The 16,323-nt window shown below is 40.4% G+C and overlaps 3 protein-coding genes across 3 annotated transcripts; 2 read left to right on the forward strand and 1 right to left on the reverse strand.

Moving 5' to 3' along the window:
* Positions 1-496: 496 nt before the first annotated feature.
* Positions 497-3,069, forward strand: LOC149697284 (uncharacterized). Its single transcript, XM_089867222.1, has 2 exons — positions 497-2,956; positions 3,037-3,069. Exons 1-2 carry the CDS (start codon positions 497-499, stop codon positions 3,067-3,069), a joined length of 2,493 nt encoding a protein of 830 aa, XP_089723348.1.
* Positions 3,070-3,613: 544 nt separating this feature from the next.
* Positions 3,614-4,081, reverse strand: LOC149697285 (uncharacterized). The gene is made up of 2 exons (XM_089867207.1): positions 3,827-4,081; positions 3,614-3,770 (listed from the first exon to the last, which is right to left on the reverse strand). Exons 1-2 carry the CDS (start codon positions 4,073-4,075, stop codon positions 3,684-3,686), a joined length of 336 nt encoding a protein of 111 aa, XP_089723333.1. The 5' UTR covers positions 4,076-4,081; the 3' UTR covers positions 3,614-3,683.
* A 9,273-nt stretch (positions 4,082-13,354) lies between these two features.
* On the forward strand, positions 13,355-14,057 carry LOC149697286 (beta-1,4-glucuronyltransferase 1-like). Its single transcript, XM_089867208.1, has 2 exons — positions 13,355-13,740; positions 13,815-14,057. Exons 1-2 carry the CDS (start codon positions 13,526-13,528, stop codon positions 13,834-13,836), a joined length of 237 nt encoding a protein of 78 aa, XP_089723334.1. The 5' UTR covers positions 13,355-13,525; the 3' UTR covers positions 13,837-14,057.
* The last annotated feature ends 2,266 nt before the right edge of the window (positions 14,058-16,323 follow it).

Raw genomic sequence — 16,323 nt, forward strand, 5'->3', positions numbered from 1 at the left:
ACACTGCAGCCGCCACACATTTCCCTATGCTTGGATTGCTTCCACCCTCTACATCAGCAACTTCGGGGCCACCACGACCACAGTCCATGGTTCTACCACCTACATCTCAGCCACAACAGCGCGTCCGCAAGCCAACAAAATCGGGATCAGCGGTAAACTCTAAAATAAAAACTGCGAGTAGACAGCCTCAACGACAACGCAAGGCCCTATTCGTTAGCTGGCTCGACCCTACTCTGCTTTCTTCTGACTTGTGTAAAACACTTGTTGAGGACGAGGGAATTCAGTCGGCTATGTGCGTCCGTCTGCGGCCGAAAAATCCCAACGCCTCTCACTCCTCTTTTTATGTTACCTGTTCAGACGAAGATGAGTTCTCCCGACTCTCTGATCCTGATATCTGGCCTGTGGATTGTATAATCGCAGACTTTGGTGGGCCACTCCGTGATGCGTACAAGCACAGTAGTGAGCTCCCTCCGTCGTCTCCAACGATCCAGCAATAATGACATTGTCGATTGCCTACCAGAACGTCCGCGGCTTAAGAACCAAGGCTAGTGAATTTATGGATAATGCGATTTCTCTTGACTTTGACATTATATGTTTAACAGAGACATGGTTTAACCATGAACACTTTAATGCCAACTATTTTCCTGATACTTATATTGTATATAGAGCAGATAGACCGGATCTTGAATATAAAAACGTTCGGGGTGGTGGCGCCTTAATTGCCGTTAAGAAGTCACTAGTTAGTATAAGGCGGCATGATCTTGAGGGCGTCGCGGAATGCGTCTTTGCGCAAGTTAAGTTGCGCTCCGACGAGTTCCTCTTGATCGGTACGGTCTATTTTCCCCCATCGGCCAATGACGCTAATTACTCCACGTTTAGGCAACGACTTCTCCAGGACTTACCAGACCAGGATACTAATTTATTGCTTCTTGGTGACTATAATTTACCTGGTGTGCACTGGGCGACTAACGACACTCTGGGCTGCACCACCCCTACTGTAAATAAGGCGCGTCACATATTTGAAATATGTTACTATTATAACCTCAGTCAATTTAACGAGTTAAAGAACTCTTGTGATAATATTTTGGACTTATGCCTAGCCAATGTTAATAACTTAGATATTTTATCATTGTGTGATCCTTTTGTTGCCCCGGATGCCTATCATCCTCCCTTTCTGGTAGAGTATGCGATTCCGTCATGTCCTCAGCCTAACAAGCCGGAAAAATTTTATAAGTTTACGAAAGGGAACTATTACCAACTCTACACCACTTTGCGCGATTCCAATTGGCTGACCATTTTAAATTCCCAGGATGTTAATTTTTGCGCTACCATATTAACACGTTATTTAAAGTGCGCTATGGATGCTGCCATACCTATGCAGATTGGTAATAGTTCGTCTGCGTTTCCTAAGTGGTATTCCTCTGAATTGCGTTCTGCTATACGTAGAAAGAAGTACTACTTTGGAAAATATAAGCGTTCTGCTTTCCTACCTGATTTTATAAATTATAAAAAACAAAGGGCTTTAGTTAGACGATTTGCAAAGCGTGACAGAAATATTGAGAGTAAACGTGTTTGTGAGGAAGCATTGGCCCACCCTAAGAAATTTTGGAGTTTCGTCAATGGGAACATTAAGAATAAGACGCATCATATCTCCCTCAAGATTAATAACGAAATGATTACTGACACAGACAGACTTGCCACTCATTTCGGTGATCATTTCTCGCGTATTTCAATTGATAACACGCCTTCCCATGATCGTTACATTTATGACTCGTCCAATACTGAACATCACCCGTTGTCCTCAATTATTTTCACACAAAATGACATCTACAAAGCAATCTTAAAGCTGCCCAATAAGTTGTCTACAGGTACAGATAGGATACCGGCTTTTATTATAAAGGGTTGCGGCGACATATTACTGCCAGCACTTGCTCATATTTATAATTTATCGTTAAGTACAAAGATCTTTCCCACTATTTGGAAACAAGCGGTGGTTTCCCCCATTTATAAATCGGGCTCTGCATGCGACGTTAAAAATTATCGTCCAATTTCTCTCCTATGCACCCTTGCTAAATTATTTGACATGCTCGTACATGCTAAACTGCAAGTGTGGTTCAGTGCTTTTCCATTTGAAAGTCAACATGGCTTTGTACCGGGTCGGAGTGTGGACACGAATCATGCTGTGTTCATGAATTACGTAGCCCCATTGGTGGAAAATCGTGGCCAGGTCGACGTCATCTATCTCGACCTGGCTAAAGCTTTCGACCGTGTTTCGCATCCTTATCTATTGGATAAGATGCGAATCTTGGGAGTAGGCAGTGAACTTATTGGGTGGTTTCGCTCATACTTGAGTGAGCGAACTAACATGATTAAATGTAATGGTGTCTTAAGCTCTTTTACTTACCCTATAACTTGCGGTGTGCCACAGGGTTCATCCTTGGGCCCTTTATTGTTCAATATATATATATATGACCTACAATATTCAGTTCAATCCTCCATGCTAATCGCGTTCGCGGATGACCATAAAATCTGTAAAACTATTACCTCTCGCGAAGATTGCACTAAACTCCAAAGTGACTTGCACGCTATTGCTTTATGGTGTGACGCCAATAACCTGCCAATTAACCCTACCAAATCGACTCAGGTGACCTTCACGAGGAGAGTGGGCAGAGAAATCTGTAATACATACACCATTGCAAATACTACTATCCCTCAAAAATTACAGGTGAATGATCTTGGCGTTAATTTTGATCGTGCCTTGCTTTTTCATGAGCACGTGGCGATTACAGTTAATCGCTGTCGCCGAACTTTAGGCGTTTCCTTAAAACTATGTCGATCTCTAAGATCGTTAAAACATTTTAAACTGCTCTACCTCAGTCTAGTACGTTCTCGACTTGTTTACGGTTCATTGGCATGGAGTGGCTGTAGTTCCTATTTACGACAAAGAGTAGAATCGGTACAACGGAAATTTATATTATACACCCATACGTTCTTCTTGCGAAATCTCGCTTACGATTATCAATTGTTACTAATTAGGCTTGGCCTTCCATCTTTAGCCCACTTACTTGAAATTATTGATATTAAATTTCTTTCAAAATTAATTAATAATAAGATTAAATTAAGCGACTTACTCGCAAAACTTAACTTTTTAATTCCAAATTCTCTCCGTCATACCGTGACTTTTTATGTACCTATGAAAGTTCTTAATCCAATTACTCGAATTCAGAAAACGTATAATAAATATTCCCAGACAATAGATATATTTTCCGTACCGATTAAAAATATACGCTAGTGCAAAGTTTATCTCAATCCCATGTATATATGTAAAAAGTGTATTTTCTGTAATTATATTGTATTGCTATCTTTTGATGTCTGTCTATATTCTCGTGAACTACTTGTATAGTTTTTTTATATAGACATTAAAAATCTATTTCATTTCATTTCATTATTATTATTATTATTATTATTATTATTATTATTATTATTATTATTATTATTATTATTATTATTATTATTATTATTTATACAATTGGAGGATTTTGATATCCCAACGTACCCATAAGTATGCTTACGGTTAATGACCAAGTAAATTCTAGTTCCTACTTACCTGCCTAAGTGAATGACCTCTCTCTATCATTGCGTATGTGGATCCCCACCTTGTCTTGACATCTAATATCAACTTGTTATCTGGATGACCGTATGCCACGTTGAATTCTGAGTTTCTCACCTTTTAGAGGTGACAATCTCAAGGTCACAACGATACGTCTAAGCTATGGATGGACATTTAAGATTTATTCTAAGAAATATTAACCATGACACCGCCTACCTTTGTTATCGAAGAACATATATCATCAGCGGTCTCATCAACTGACGAGTTATGTTCAAGGATATCGAGGTAGTCATTCTCTTCATGCTTGGCTTCAGATTTAAGAACTTTCAACATTTCCTGGACTGAAATGTTAAGAACATGTGCCAAGCACCTAACACGAGTGTCAGATGAAAACATGAAGCCTGTCTCGTCTTTCCGTTTTTCTAGTTCCTTAGTAAAGGTATCATTGCTCGACGCGTTGTCCATGGTAACACTGAGTACCTAAAAGCCCGAACCGTTAGCAAATGTAGGGTATCCGCCTAAACACACAGCTATGTTGTCCCGTACCGCCTTTATATCTCTTTCATTGAGAAGTGTAATGAATTTGTCGCAAATATCCTTTCCCGTATGACTGCCCGGAAAAAATAGAAAGCCAACAAGCACTTCGTGTACTTGCCAGTCATTATCAAGCCAATGGCCCGTAACTGCTATAAAGGGCAACATATTTTTAGATGTCCAGCAGTCATGTGTAAAAGACAATACGCCAGTGGTTTTCTGCAAACGAAATTAAAGGTGGTTATCGGAAATGGGTCTGAGAAGAAGGTATTGATAAGACCTACTTGAAGAAGACGTTTAATTTTTTCCGTCTCGACCGAATACGCTTTTAGTATATCAGTCTTAATAGTAGGTCCTGTGACCTTTAAGCAAGAGTCAAACATTACTGGATTTAAACATCTAAGTAAATCTCTAAAACTTTCGTCCTCGACAACTTGAAATGGTTGGTGAGTTAATTTGATAAAACGTAATAATTTAGACCGAGGATAATGTAAGTTAGGGAGCGAATCCTGCACGTAGAAGATAAGAGTGAGAAATTAAACTATGTCTAGGTTTACGATTCCATACTTGGTTTGAAGTCGGGACAATCCTCGCAGATATGGCAGGACCTTCATAGTTTCCCTCGACGTCCAACCCCCACAAATATACAATTTGTCTGGATGTTTTTTAAGTAAATGGGTTCCTATCTTACTCGGGTCATGCATAGCGCACTTTGCCAAGCAAAGCCGGGGCCTGTATATGCGTGCGCACAATCTAACTTATAATATTCTAAACACATGGTCCTGAAACTCTCGAAAACATCCGCTGGGAGCAAAACGTCGGTCGTAACATATAAGTCATGATACTCGCCCAGATTAGCGATTTGGAATTTCTCCCAAACTGTTTGAGCCTGGGAATAATCCGCATCACTAATCTCCTCGTCCGTCAGGGTATTCAAAAAGCCATCCTTGGGTGGTAGCTCCGTCTCGTCAAATTTAGTCTGGCAGTCAAAGTAGTCGTATGGGTAGACCTGTTTTCTCAGTAGATGTGGTACTTCCTCGGCGTTGAACACAGAGTTTAAACATTTAAACTTGTCAGCTCCTCCTCTGGCCAGATTTCCCACGAGTGTCTCCAGCGATGCAGGCATGAACCTAATTGAGTCTAAAAACCTAAGATTACCAAGAGAAAATGAAATATAAGTTTCCGAATTTGTAGGAATGCACTTAATCTCCTGATCTTTAACCAGCCCTATCTATCCATTATAAGATGGGCGTCGTAACGAGAGAGATTGTGCATAAAGACCGGAACGAAATTCCTGCTCCTCAGCTTCAGGTTACACGAATTATGAGCGGCTCCCCTGTAGGCTCCGGTAGTATGATCGTGGTCACGTACTTTACAATCATTTACGGTAAAGGGTTCGTTACATAGATAGCAGTCTTGGGCCGAGGTAAACTGCGCCTTATCGAAGTTTGATAAATTCATGGGGGTGTTAACTTTAATTTTACCCTGAATAATTGCATCTTCACGCAAAAGGTTTTCTAAAAACCTTTCCGTGGCATCTACCCCACGATAAGTAACCGGTTTGGACACTGAACCATCGTGACCAACAATCACATAGCTGAACCCACAGGAGATATGCTGCGAAGTTTTCGTGGTTGAAGAGTTCACTGTCGGGGTCACATCGGTGAACTTTGCGAAGAATCGACTCGAAGTCAGCGTAGATGACGTATTTAACCTGTGGGAATAGACAAAACATGTTATCAGTGATAATGTACTCTATAATGATAACCGACCTATGTCCCCCTCTCTCATGTGTCTAATCTTAGCGTTATCCCCTTTTTCTCCCCCTGATAAATAATAATAGTTTTAGCCTACCTTTTCTTGCCAGGCAACGTTTTTGAATTCCAGAATGGGTTCCTTCACCGGCATCTCGATTTTCTGGGGTCCGTGTAGGCTGCACTCCTTGATGTGGTCCTTGTAGTTTGCCTCCGAGTTCACACCGGAGAAACGATGTAGGCAATAACGGCAGTAATAGTTCCTGTTCTTGTGTGCGGTGAACGTTCTTGCAAGAAGTCGGGTCATGCTGCGAATTAAACAAAAGTGCTTCTTCTCGCCCTGGGTTAATAGCAACAGATCAACTTGTCGCGGTTCCTCAACTCTATTGGAACTCACGTAAAGAGGGAAAACCTCATTCTCATAACCGAATATATTAAGCTAAAGGTTATTTACACGCTCAAATTTTTCTAATTTTGCGGCATTTACTTCCACGGGGAATGTAATGCCGACCATGTCTAATTCACCGCTATACTCTAGATACTTTGTTACACGACGGGGATTTTCATTTTTAGGGTGTAAATGAGCCAAAATTGACCATAGGAAACACTTATTGTCTGTGTTTTGTACATTGATAAGCGCTTTTTTTAAAGCGAGTTTCTTAGGGGTTTCGAAGTACGTGCCTCCGTGAAGCGGAAGGTACGTTATAATATTAATTTGAATAAATAAGATCCTATCTAGTACCCACCCGCTACCAGTCTCCTCATACTCTTCCATTAAACGTTTCAGGGTCAAAATTCCTAAGTCCATCTGTCCGGGCATAACGTCAGGCGTTAAAACTGCTAAGTTTCGGGTCCTGTGATAGATCAAACATTCCGCTTCCTCGTCAGTATTAGCTAACTCACGGGTATAGCGAGTCCTGACAGTTAAATACCACTTAATACCCCGAACCCTCGACAATTTATGACGTAAATAATTTTCTATCGCTACCCTATGTCTAGCTATATACTGATCTACGTCAGTCTCGACCGCTACAGGTGTGAATCGTGCACAAAAAAATAGCTTTACCTAGAACCTCCAACTCCTCTAGCTGGTCGCGAAGGGGGGCTTCTGGCGAGGCGACGATAGGTTCAGGCTCCTCCGGCGGTTGCCCTCCACCCTCCTGTTGATCCATGAAGTGCTGAATGTCGCGGGCCTCTTGACTCGAAAGTTCCGCAAAGCCCTCCTCCTCCTCCCCGTCCATGAAAAGGTTAAGGTCACGGGCCTCCTGGCTCGAAAGCTCCGGAAAGTCTCCCTCATGACTAGTTTCATCTGCTGTGGACTCTTCAACACCTCGGACGTGCTCGCGCATGTGCATATCGGTCTCGTTTTGGCCGTCGAACCACTTGTCGCAAATATAACATGCGATCCGAGGTGAAGGGGTAGTGTCGTCCAGCGTGACGACTTCGATGCCATCCTCTTCCCGCTCCATGAACTCATGCAGTGCACGATTCAAATCGTCAGGTAGTTCATCTAGATTTTGGGATGAAAGGTCCGACGACAGGGTGTCGCCGGAAGGGGAACCAAAAACGTGGGGAGAGGTGGGGGGAACGGAATCGGGAGAGGAGTGGGTGGCGACTTCGGAAAGTGAACCAAAAACAGAGGGAGGATTTGGGAGAATAGGGTTTGGGGTGGAATGGCTAAGTTTCGGCCGCTTGGCCTCGGGAGGAGTGGGAGGGGTTAAACGATTACCCCTACTCATGATAAGCTCACGCATAGCTCGGGCTTCCTGGGCATTTAACTCTTCCATGCTTAAAGGAGCCTCAGAGAAATAAAGAGATGGCGAGGGAGGGGACAAACTACTTTCCCTACTCTTGATGAGGTCACGCATAGCTTGAACCTCCACGGTATCTAACTCCGCCGAGCTTATGGAATGTCCCGAGAAATTAAGTGATAACCTGCTAGGGTGTTCGGTAAAGTGTGGAACCGGGATGATAGAGACAGGGGTTGGTGGAACTAAAATGTTCGTGAGGGGAGGAGAAATGGAAATTGGAATGTTTGCGAGGGAAGGAGAACCGAAAGTTGGAACGTCCTTAAGGGTGTGAGAATCGGGGCTAGGGGTGGAATCAGAGTCCAAACTAGAGCTAGATAGGTTGAACACAGCACGCTTTCTACCTTTCGAGTGGTTGCCAGCCACATGGGCAGCTAAAGTGGTGCGTCTCGTAAAACTCTTTGGGCATTGCAGACACTTAAACAAAATCCCCTCATGCTTTTCCCTTATATGCCTCGTAAGGTCCCATGATCTAACATATTCGCGCTCACAAGCACTGCACTTAAACATTCTAAAGATTAACTCTCTTTAAAGGCGGTAAAAAAAATATCTATCTTAATCTCGGGACAGAATTAACTATGTCTTAAAGACAGTAAAAAATCTATCTTAATCTGGGATCGGAAATAACTATGTCTTTTAAAGACAATAAAAAAATCTATCTTAATCTCAAAGATAATTACAAGTATTTTCGGTGCTAGACCGTAAAAGTTTCACTTACCTTCTGCAAAGAATGGCTAATAGAAACTTGGGAACAGTCAGGAAGTTGTCCAGAACAGAAAATGAATAGCTGATGTACACGCCGGGGCTTTTATACTCTTGGCGTGATAAGATGTTCAACTATCGTGGATCAGGGAATTTCACACTTGTATCACGTGACAATCTGCGTCATGCTTCGAGACGGGATTTTAAACTTCAATCTAGTTGATTTTTCGCAAGTCTCCTATCGTAAACATAGATTATTCCTCCAAATATTGCCGACGGTAACTGTTTACTTGGCTTACCATGAAAGACCTCTATCATGGCTTATATCTCAAATTCTTGATGTATCGACCTTTTATTTACTCGTAGTCGGAGGTTTCCATGTTTTCACACGCGCCTATCATGTTTTCGAAAACATATCTAGTTGTTTCCGCTTCATCAATTAGCGTTTCCTAACCAAAAAACATTTCCTACATCTGTTGCAGTTATTTACATTTCAGTTTCCTATCTCTGCAATGATTGCTCTAAAATATATATATGTCTATATCATGAATAAATATGAACTATTAAATTTGAATATTTATTAATTTTAATTAAAAATTGGAAATATGCTTATACTTAGAATAATGAGAATATGTTAAATTTCAGTATTTATTATTTAAATTTACGTCAATACAATATTTTACAAGAATTTTTTTGAGTTACACTTTTAGAAACCATTTGCTTACAGAATTGAAAACTTAAGAAAGAGGAGTTATTAAAAATGTTAACTATCATCTCTATATTTAAATTTGCCACGGCATTAGAATAATGTTCATCTACACGTTCACTCCATTCCGTCATTATGCAATCATGTTGCATCTGCGATGGGTGGTCTATAAAGCATCCATTGCAGGTGTTCTTGATTCCCTCAGTCAGTTGCTGTATAACTATCTCCTTAATCGCGCTCTCTACACGTTTTGATTCAGTAAGGAATGTAACCACCAGAATGTGTTTTTCCAGTAAGTTTCCCCATAGGTATGACCCTATAGCGAATCCATTCCGAGTAGGGTAGTGAATCCCATAGTTGGCTCCTTTACCCGGGATTACTTGACGAGTATTTAACGTTTTCCTATCCTGGTAAGTTACAAGCTGAATTCGCTTGTCCACCGACCCTTCGAAAAAGCCCGTGGTAGGTTGAGCGTCATCCTTCTCGAAAAATTCATTTATGGTATCCCTCATCCCAAAAAGTTGCATGTACTCGTCCTCACTTAATATAATCCCCGTAGAACCATCCGTCATTTCTAGTCTAATATTGCAGTCCGCTGTTACGCTGACCGATTTAGTTGAGGAAATCTCGAAAACGTTGGAGTTATCCCTAAATAATTACATTGAATTAAGACGCGAACTTAAATTTAAACATAACACTAAAGGAGAGAGTATACTTACATTTCGATGAGTGCTTGAAGACTCGTAAAATGCCCTATCCTCAAACCCACCACGTCTTTTATACGTTCGAGGCACATCTTCGAAAGTCAATATGACACATGGTCTTGAGCCTAACACTTGGCGGGGGGTTTGCCATGACGTTGACGGTCACGTTGTCGAAAGACAATGTGACATTGTCTTAAACTAACACTTGGCGGGGTTTTACCATGACGTTGATGGCCACGTTGTTGAAAGTCGATACCTAACTTAAGCCTAACTTCCCGAGCACGTGACATGGATTTTAACCGCCATAATCAAAAGTGGATTCTTTATCAGTGATGTCATGCATTTATTATTTTCTTCAAAAATTAAGATAAGACACGACAACGGGAATAGATAACCCTATCTCAAGTGTTCGACATGAGATTACACGCCTTCATGAGATTACACGCCAATCTCCCCTTTCAGTTCACGCCAACTCCGACATCACGTCTTTTACGCCAATTTCTCCCACCAGCCCACGCCAAGTCCGCCATTATGAGGTTTCACGCCAATTTCCCCCGCCAGTTCACGCCAAGTCCTACGTCACGCCAATTTCCCACGCCGCTGTTTGGGGAGTAACACTTAGATACTACTCATGTTCAGTTTAAAGCCCTAATTGTGTCCGAGTCGGGACCACCTCTGATTGAACAAAACCAAAGTTGCATAGATTTTCAAACGCTTCTTAGACCATTCTTGAGTGCGACGTGCAATATAGCATACCCTCTTAATTTTATATAACATTCAAATATTTTCCAAAAGTTCAATGTTTAGTGAAAACTGAAATAGTTGAGAATGTGTCCGAGTCAGGACCATCTCTGATAGAACAAAACTAAAGTTGCATAGTTTTTCGAAGGCTTCTTGGACCATTCTTGAGCGCGACGTGCAATATATGTATCTGTAACTGTATACCCTCTTAATTATATATATAACATATAAATATTTTGCAAAATATCAATGTACATTGTAAACCGAAATAGTTGAAAATGTGTCCGAGTCGGGACCACCACTGATAGAACAAAACCAAAGTTGCATAGATTTTCGAAGGCTTCTTAGACCATTTTTATATAACATTGAAATATTTTCCTAAACCCCAGTAACACGAGTGTTCCGCGTTCGAGTCGGTTCGAGGTAGATTCGTCGGTTTATGGTCCAGTCGGTAGGTACGACTAAAATCCGACTCTTATCCTACTTCAGTTGCCAACTCCGCTTTTCAGTCGGCCGTGAGAACAATAAAATAGAGTTGGCTGATAGTTACATTTTTTGTCGGTTAATGTAATGAAGGATCAGGTCGGCTGCTCGACTCCTTACCAACTAACATGCGTTTCTATCAAATAAAAGATAACAATAAGGGTCTAGAGGTCGACATATCCGACGGCCTACCGATCACACTGAACATTTCAGATTTGGTTGAAATGAAGCTTCTTCCGCGTTTGAGTCGGTAACCACTACGTTGTGTGGGCTAAGTGGATACGCGTCCTTCCCACGCCAAGGTGTTGAGGTATCGTGCCGAGGGCTGCGTGGTACTGGGGAAGTAAAACCACGGTATTGCTAACGATCCCCTCGGGGCACCAGGCGACACCCCGTTGTATCCAGCCTTCCACCCGGGTGGGGGACTACCGGGTGGTGACCTCCTAATTACCCCCTTACTCGTGGGATTCTTATGGATTCTAAACACTTACCTTAAACCAAATAAAACAAACCTACGGAGCAGGGGTCTGCTCAGGGCAGAACCCTCACTGATACAACTTTACAAGGGCTTGTATCCAGCGATACTCGTGCCGATTCATCGGTGCGTGTGTCCGGCAAGCCCTCGAAACGTACCGTGCGTCGTCGTCTGAAACGACAGACTGCTCGGCAAAATGTCAAATCGGGGTCTGAAACGGTCTCCAACCCCGCTGGGTGTGCGGCGGCTCGTGACAATCTAATGAAGAGGCCTAGAGCGGAGGATTCGACTCCCTCACCCAGTATCTCGCAGGCGGCGTCGACAAAGGCTAAGTCCTATAGTGACGCCGCCAGCTCAGAAAAGATGGCCATTGTCAAAAAAGGCTATCCGACGGCTGTCATCACGGAGGAAGACGTGGGCCCAATTCAGAAGGCGATTCTAGGGGCGCTGGATGGGATACCATCGGGGAGCCCTCTACCGCGCCTTGCGAACTTTAGCCTGACGACCGGGGCCCTAGTATACTCCTGTGAGGATTCGTTCACTGGGCAATGGTTGAAGGGCAACTTAGCCTACTCGGTGGTGGGGGATGCGGTGCTCTCAGTAATAAGAGCTAGCGAGTAGTATATCCCCCCACTTCCTACCTCCGTAGGTGTAGAATGTAGGTGTAGAATGTAGGTCAAGGTCACCAGTGTAGGTCAATGACCTATGACGTAATGGGTGACGTAATCAACGCCCCCTCGCCGCCGGGGAAGCCCCTTCGCGGGGAAACCCGCGCGCCCCCTCGCGGGAAAATACCGCGCGCCGCCTCGCGGGAAAACCGCGAAATTTGAAAACCGCGCGCAAACTCGCGGTGAGTCTGCGCATGCGTATGACGGTCTCTTCAACTGTATCTGTGACGTCATTGGCGAGAAAACACCGTGCGCCGTCTATTGGGAAACTCCTCTCTTCTACAACTGTATCTGTGACGTCATTGATAAGAGAGAGATAGCTTTAAACGTACATTGACAAGGGTCAAATCTTCTACAACTGTATCTGTGACGTCATTTGAAGAATTGTATTTGTGACGTCATTGATAAGAGACGAAGATGAATGGATAGCTTTAAACGTACATTGACAAGGGTTAAATAGAAAATCTTTCTTTGAGAAAGTGTAACTATGGAAAATAAGTTAAACCGAGTGTATTATAACAGTGAAAGTCCTCTCAGTTACGGTAGCGCAAAGAAATTGAAACAAGGAGTGAAAAATGTTTCGAAGAAAAAAATTAAGACTTGGCTTCAGTCTCAGCCAACATATACCATTCACAAAGCAAGGAGGATATACTTTCCAAGAAATCGTACTTACGTTACAACAGTCAGTGAAGTATTTCAGTGCGACTTGATCGATCTACGAAATCTTAAGAAAATAATAAAGGGTTTCAATATATTCTAACTATTATTGATATCCTCTCAAAATATGCTTGGAGTCTTCCTTTGAAAAATAAAACTAGTAAAGAGGTTTTGAAAGCTTTACGGAGAGTTATTAAAGAAAGCCGTTACGAATTAATGTTGATCAAGGTAGTGAATTTTTATCAAAATTGTTTAAAGATTATTTAAGAAAAGAGGGAATAAGTTTTTATACTAGTGTAGGTGCAACTAAATGCGGAGTAATTGAAAGGTTTAATAGAACTTTAAAGGATAAAATCTTCAAGTTGTTAACTAGAACGAAGAAACTAAATTACATTGATGCCTTACCAAAAATAATGAAATTCTACAATGCAACTGTACATTCAAGTACTGGTTTCGCTCTTATTGATGTCAATGAGAAGAAATTCCACCACAGAATTTGTACTAGTCTTAGACGTCGATATGATGCCCAACGATAACCTCCACGAAATGTTCCTGGAGTATGCCTGAGAAAATAGGCTCTTTCTCGAATCTCGAAAAGATGATAAAACTGTTTACGTTGTACCCGCATTCGAAATGAAAGAAATAGCCCAAATACCCAAGGATAAAACGGACAACGTTTGGAAATGATGGACGCCCACCTCTTTTACATTGAGCTTTGTTGGAAATGTCAGAAACATATTGACTACGAAGCCTGGTATAGAGAACCAATGACTAATAAGTTAGCTGTCATTTTTGAAGTCTTGTGGAGAGATCCTTGGGAACCTTTCTTCTTCAGCAGAAATTCAGCGCCTTATCATGATGAATGGTTTAGACAATATGGCTTTAATTTAAAAGTCAAGTAAGACCAAGATACCACCGTGTCTAGAAAGAAGAAACCATCGATAATTAACCCATTGATTAATATCTTTGCAGGTTTGCGAATTACACGTTGTAGGATACAAATTTTCAGTTTTAAATAACGCTTTTGTCATCCATAAGGGCCTGAAAATGGCCAACTCATTCCATAAAGAAAAGGATACCGATCAAGAAAAGAACCGTATCTTATTTCGACAGTTTAAAACTGAACTATAGGAAAAATATCCAGACTGATCCAGGAGGTGTTACTGATCTCGAAGCTTCCATTTACATGAAAAATATAAAACGTACAAAAAAGATGTAATTTATCAGGGTAGTTTTAAAGAGTAAGTAAAAAGAAAATCAAATCTACCTTCCATTGTGTATAAAAACAATGGTCCCGGAAGCTTTGGAACAGATTTTGGCTGTTATGAAAAAACTGTCTCCATTGAGGAACTCTATTTAGATAATATAGGAGTTAAATGGTGTATATTCGTACAAGTTATTCTTATAATGACGTTATTTAATGTAAAGATTTGTATTTTAAAATAGGGATTTTGCTCATAAACTTGCATTGGTTTTGATAAGTAATCCAAATGTACCTTTTCATACTTTGGACCTATCAAATAACCTAAAAGAAGATAAAGGTAATATATTTTCTAACGAAAAGAGAAATATCAAAGACAAATAAATAACAACAACAGCTCTTCATTGTATTTCTTAATGAAATATCTCTTGTCAATTAATTGTAAAGAAAAACAGAAAATAAATGTTACCAATAAACATTGTGGTGAACTTTTTATGAGGATATTATTTCTGCATTTTTCATAATAGCGCTGAACTGCCTATCTGTACGAGGTTGAATTCAGGGTTCGTACAAACCTGGGAAACTGGGAAAACTAAGGCAAATAAATAACTTTCAAAAATTCAGTGTTTGTTCTTCTTGGCGGTCTAGTGTAACCATGTTTTACTGTGCTTTGGTGTGTTTTATTGTTGTGGTACAGTGTAGTTTTAGAGTGTTTTATTGTACTTTTATTGTGTTTTATTGTAGTTTTATTGTGTTTTACTGTGTTTTATTGTAGTTTTATTGTACTTTTAGTGTATTTTATTGTGTTTTACTGTATTTTATTGTAGTTTTATTGTACTTTTAGTGTATTTTATTGTGTTTTATTGTACCTTAGTGTATTTTAATATGGTATAGTGTAGTTTTAGAGTGTTTTATTGTACTTTTATTGTACTTTTAGTTTGTTTCACTGTGTTTTGGTTTGGTTTTATTGCGTTTTACTGTGTTTTGGTGTGTTTTTATTGCGTTTTACTGTGTTTTGGTGTTTTTTTATTGTAGTTTTAGTGTATTTCAGTGTATTTTGTTGTAATTTAAGTTATTTGTCATAAATTCACAAAGTTTCTGTAAGACTCAATATCATATTGATCATAATAATACGTGGAACAAAGTATTTAGTTTATTATTAGTTTATTTAGTTTATTATTATTATTAGTTTATTATTATTATTAGTTTATTATTATTATTAGTTTATTTAGTTTATTATTATTATTAGTTTATTATTAGTTTATTTAGTTTATTATTATTATTAGTTTATTATTATTATTAGTTTATTATTATTATTAGTTTACTTAGTTTATTATTATTATTTATATATATTGTGCCTTTATAACATTAAAGTAAAACCAGGGATAGATAGACTTTTTTAAGACGGAATAAACAATGTTTGGCCTTTACTTCAGTCCGACTCATAGACGAGTATATAGTCCCTTCCTTCAACACGTAACCAAAAAATTAAATTATCTTATTGGCTCACAAAAACTACGTATTGGTGACGTTGCTGACAAGGAGGGCCAAAAATACGTAATTCCTGTTTAGCTCTGTCGCTATGACTACGACCCCTCTTGCGTTGTACCATAGCCCACTCGATCACGCGCGTCACGACGCAAGCTGCTCGCGCTATAGCTTTGGAGCGCGGATCGAGTGGGCTATGGTTGTACAGATAAGCGTCTTCGCAGGGGTTCAAAATGGAGCCGTCTAAATGCAAGGGTCCGGTAATTATTCGGGAATTGTTTTTAATAGCAATTAAGAAGGTAGTTAGTGAATTTGGTGCCGGTGTTTTGGATTTGGAGTACATCTGTAAGGGTGAAAAGTGTTCGCTAATTCTTTCTTAAGCCAATCATTTCTACTATCCTCATGATTTTGTAAACGAATTTGATGAAGTTAACCAAGGCTTAGTGAATGGTCAGGAGTTTTTTGAGCTTAGTGTTTGGTTAAAACCTGTTCGTGCTGTAATATCTATGAAGACTTTTACTCAATTCTAACTCACTTTTAATTTTCTTGGGTCTTCCTAGTTTTTTTTTTCAGTTGCAAGCCCTATGTCTTGTGTAACTTCCATTTTTAAACAATGTTATTTCAAAAATTACAATCCGAGCGCATTCCAACTTGGCAGACGAAGGGGCAGACGACGTTTATTTGACCCGGATATACATACAACGCCATAACAAAAATAAGACCCGCCTCTTCTTTCATACCCCTCCGTCACGGGTAAGGGGATCGTGGACTAGGATGCGCACCCGACATAAC

Source organism: Phalangium opilio, unplaced genomic scaffold (assembly GCF_054372755.1).
Source record: "Phalangium opilio isolate 3A_F unplaced genomic scaffold, DU_Popi_V2 ptg000019l_1, whole genome shotgun sequence".
In the NCBI taxonomy this organism is placed as follows: domain Eukaryota; kingdom Metazoa; phylum Arthropoda; class Arachnida; order Opiliones; family Phalangiidae; genus Phalangium; species Phalangium opilio.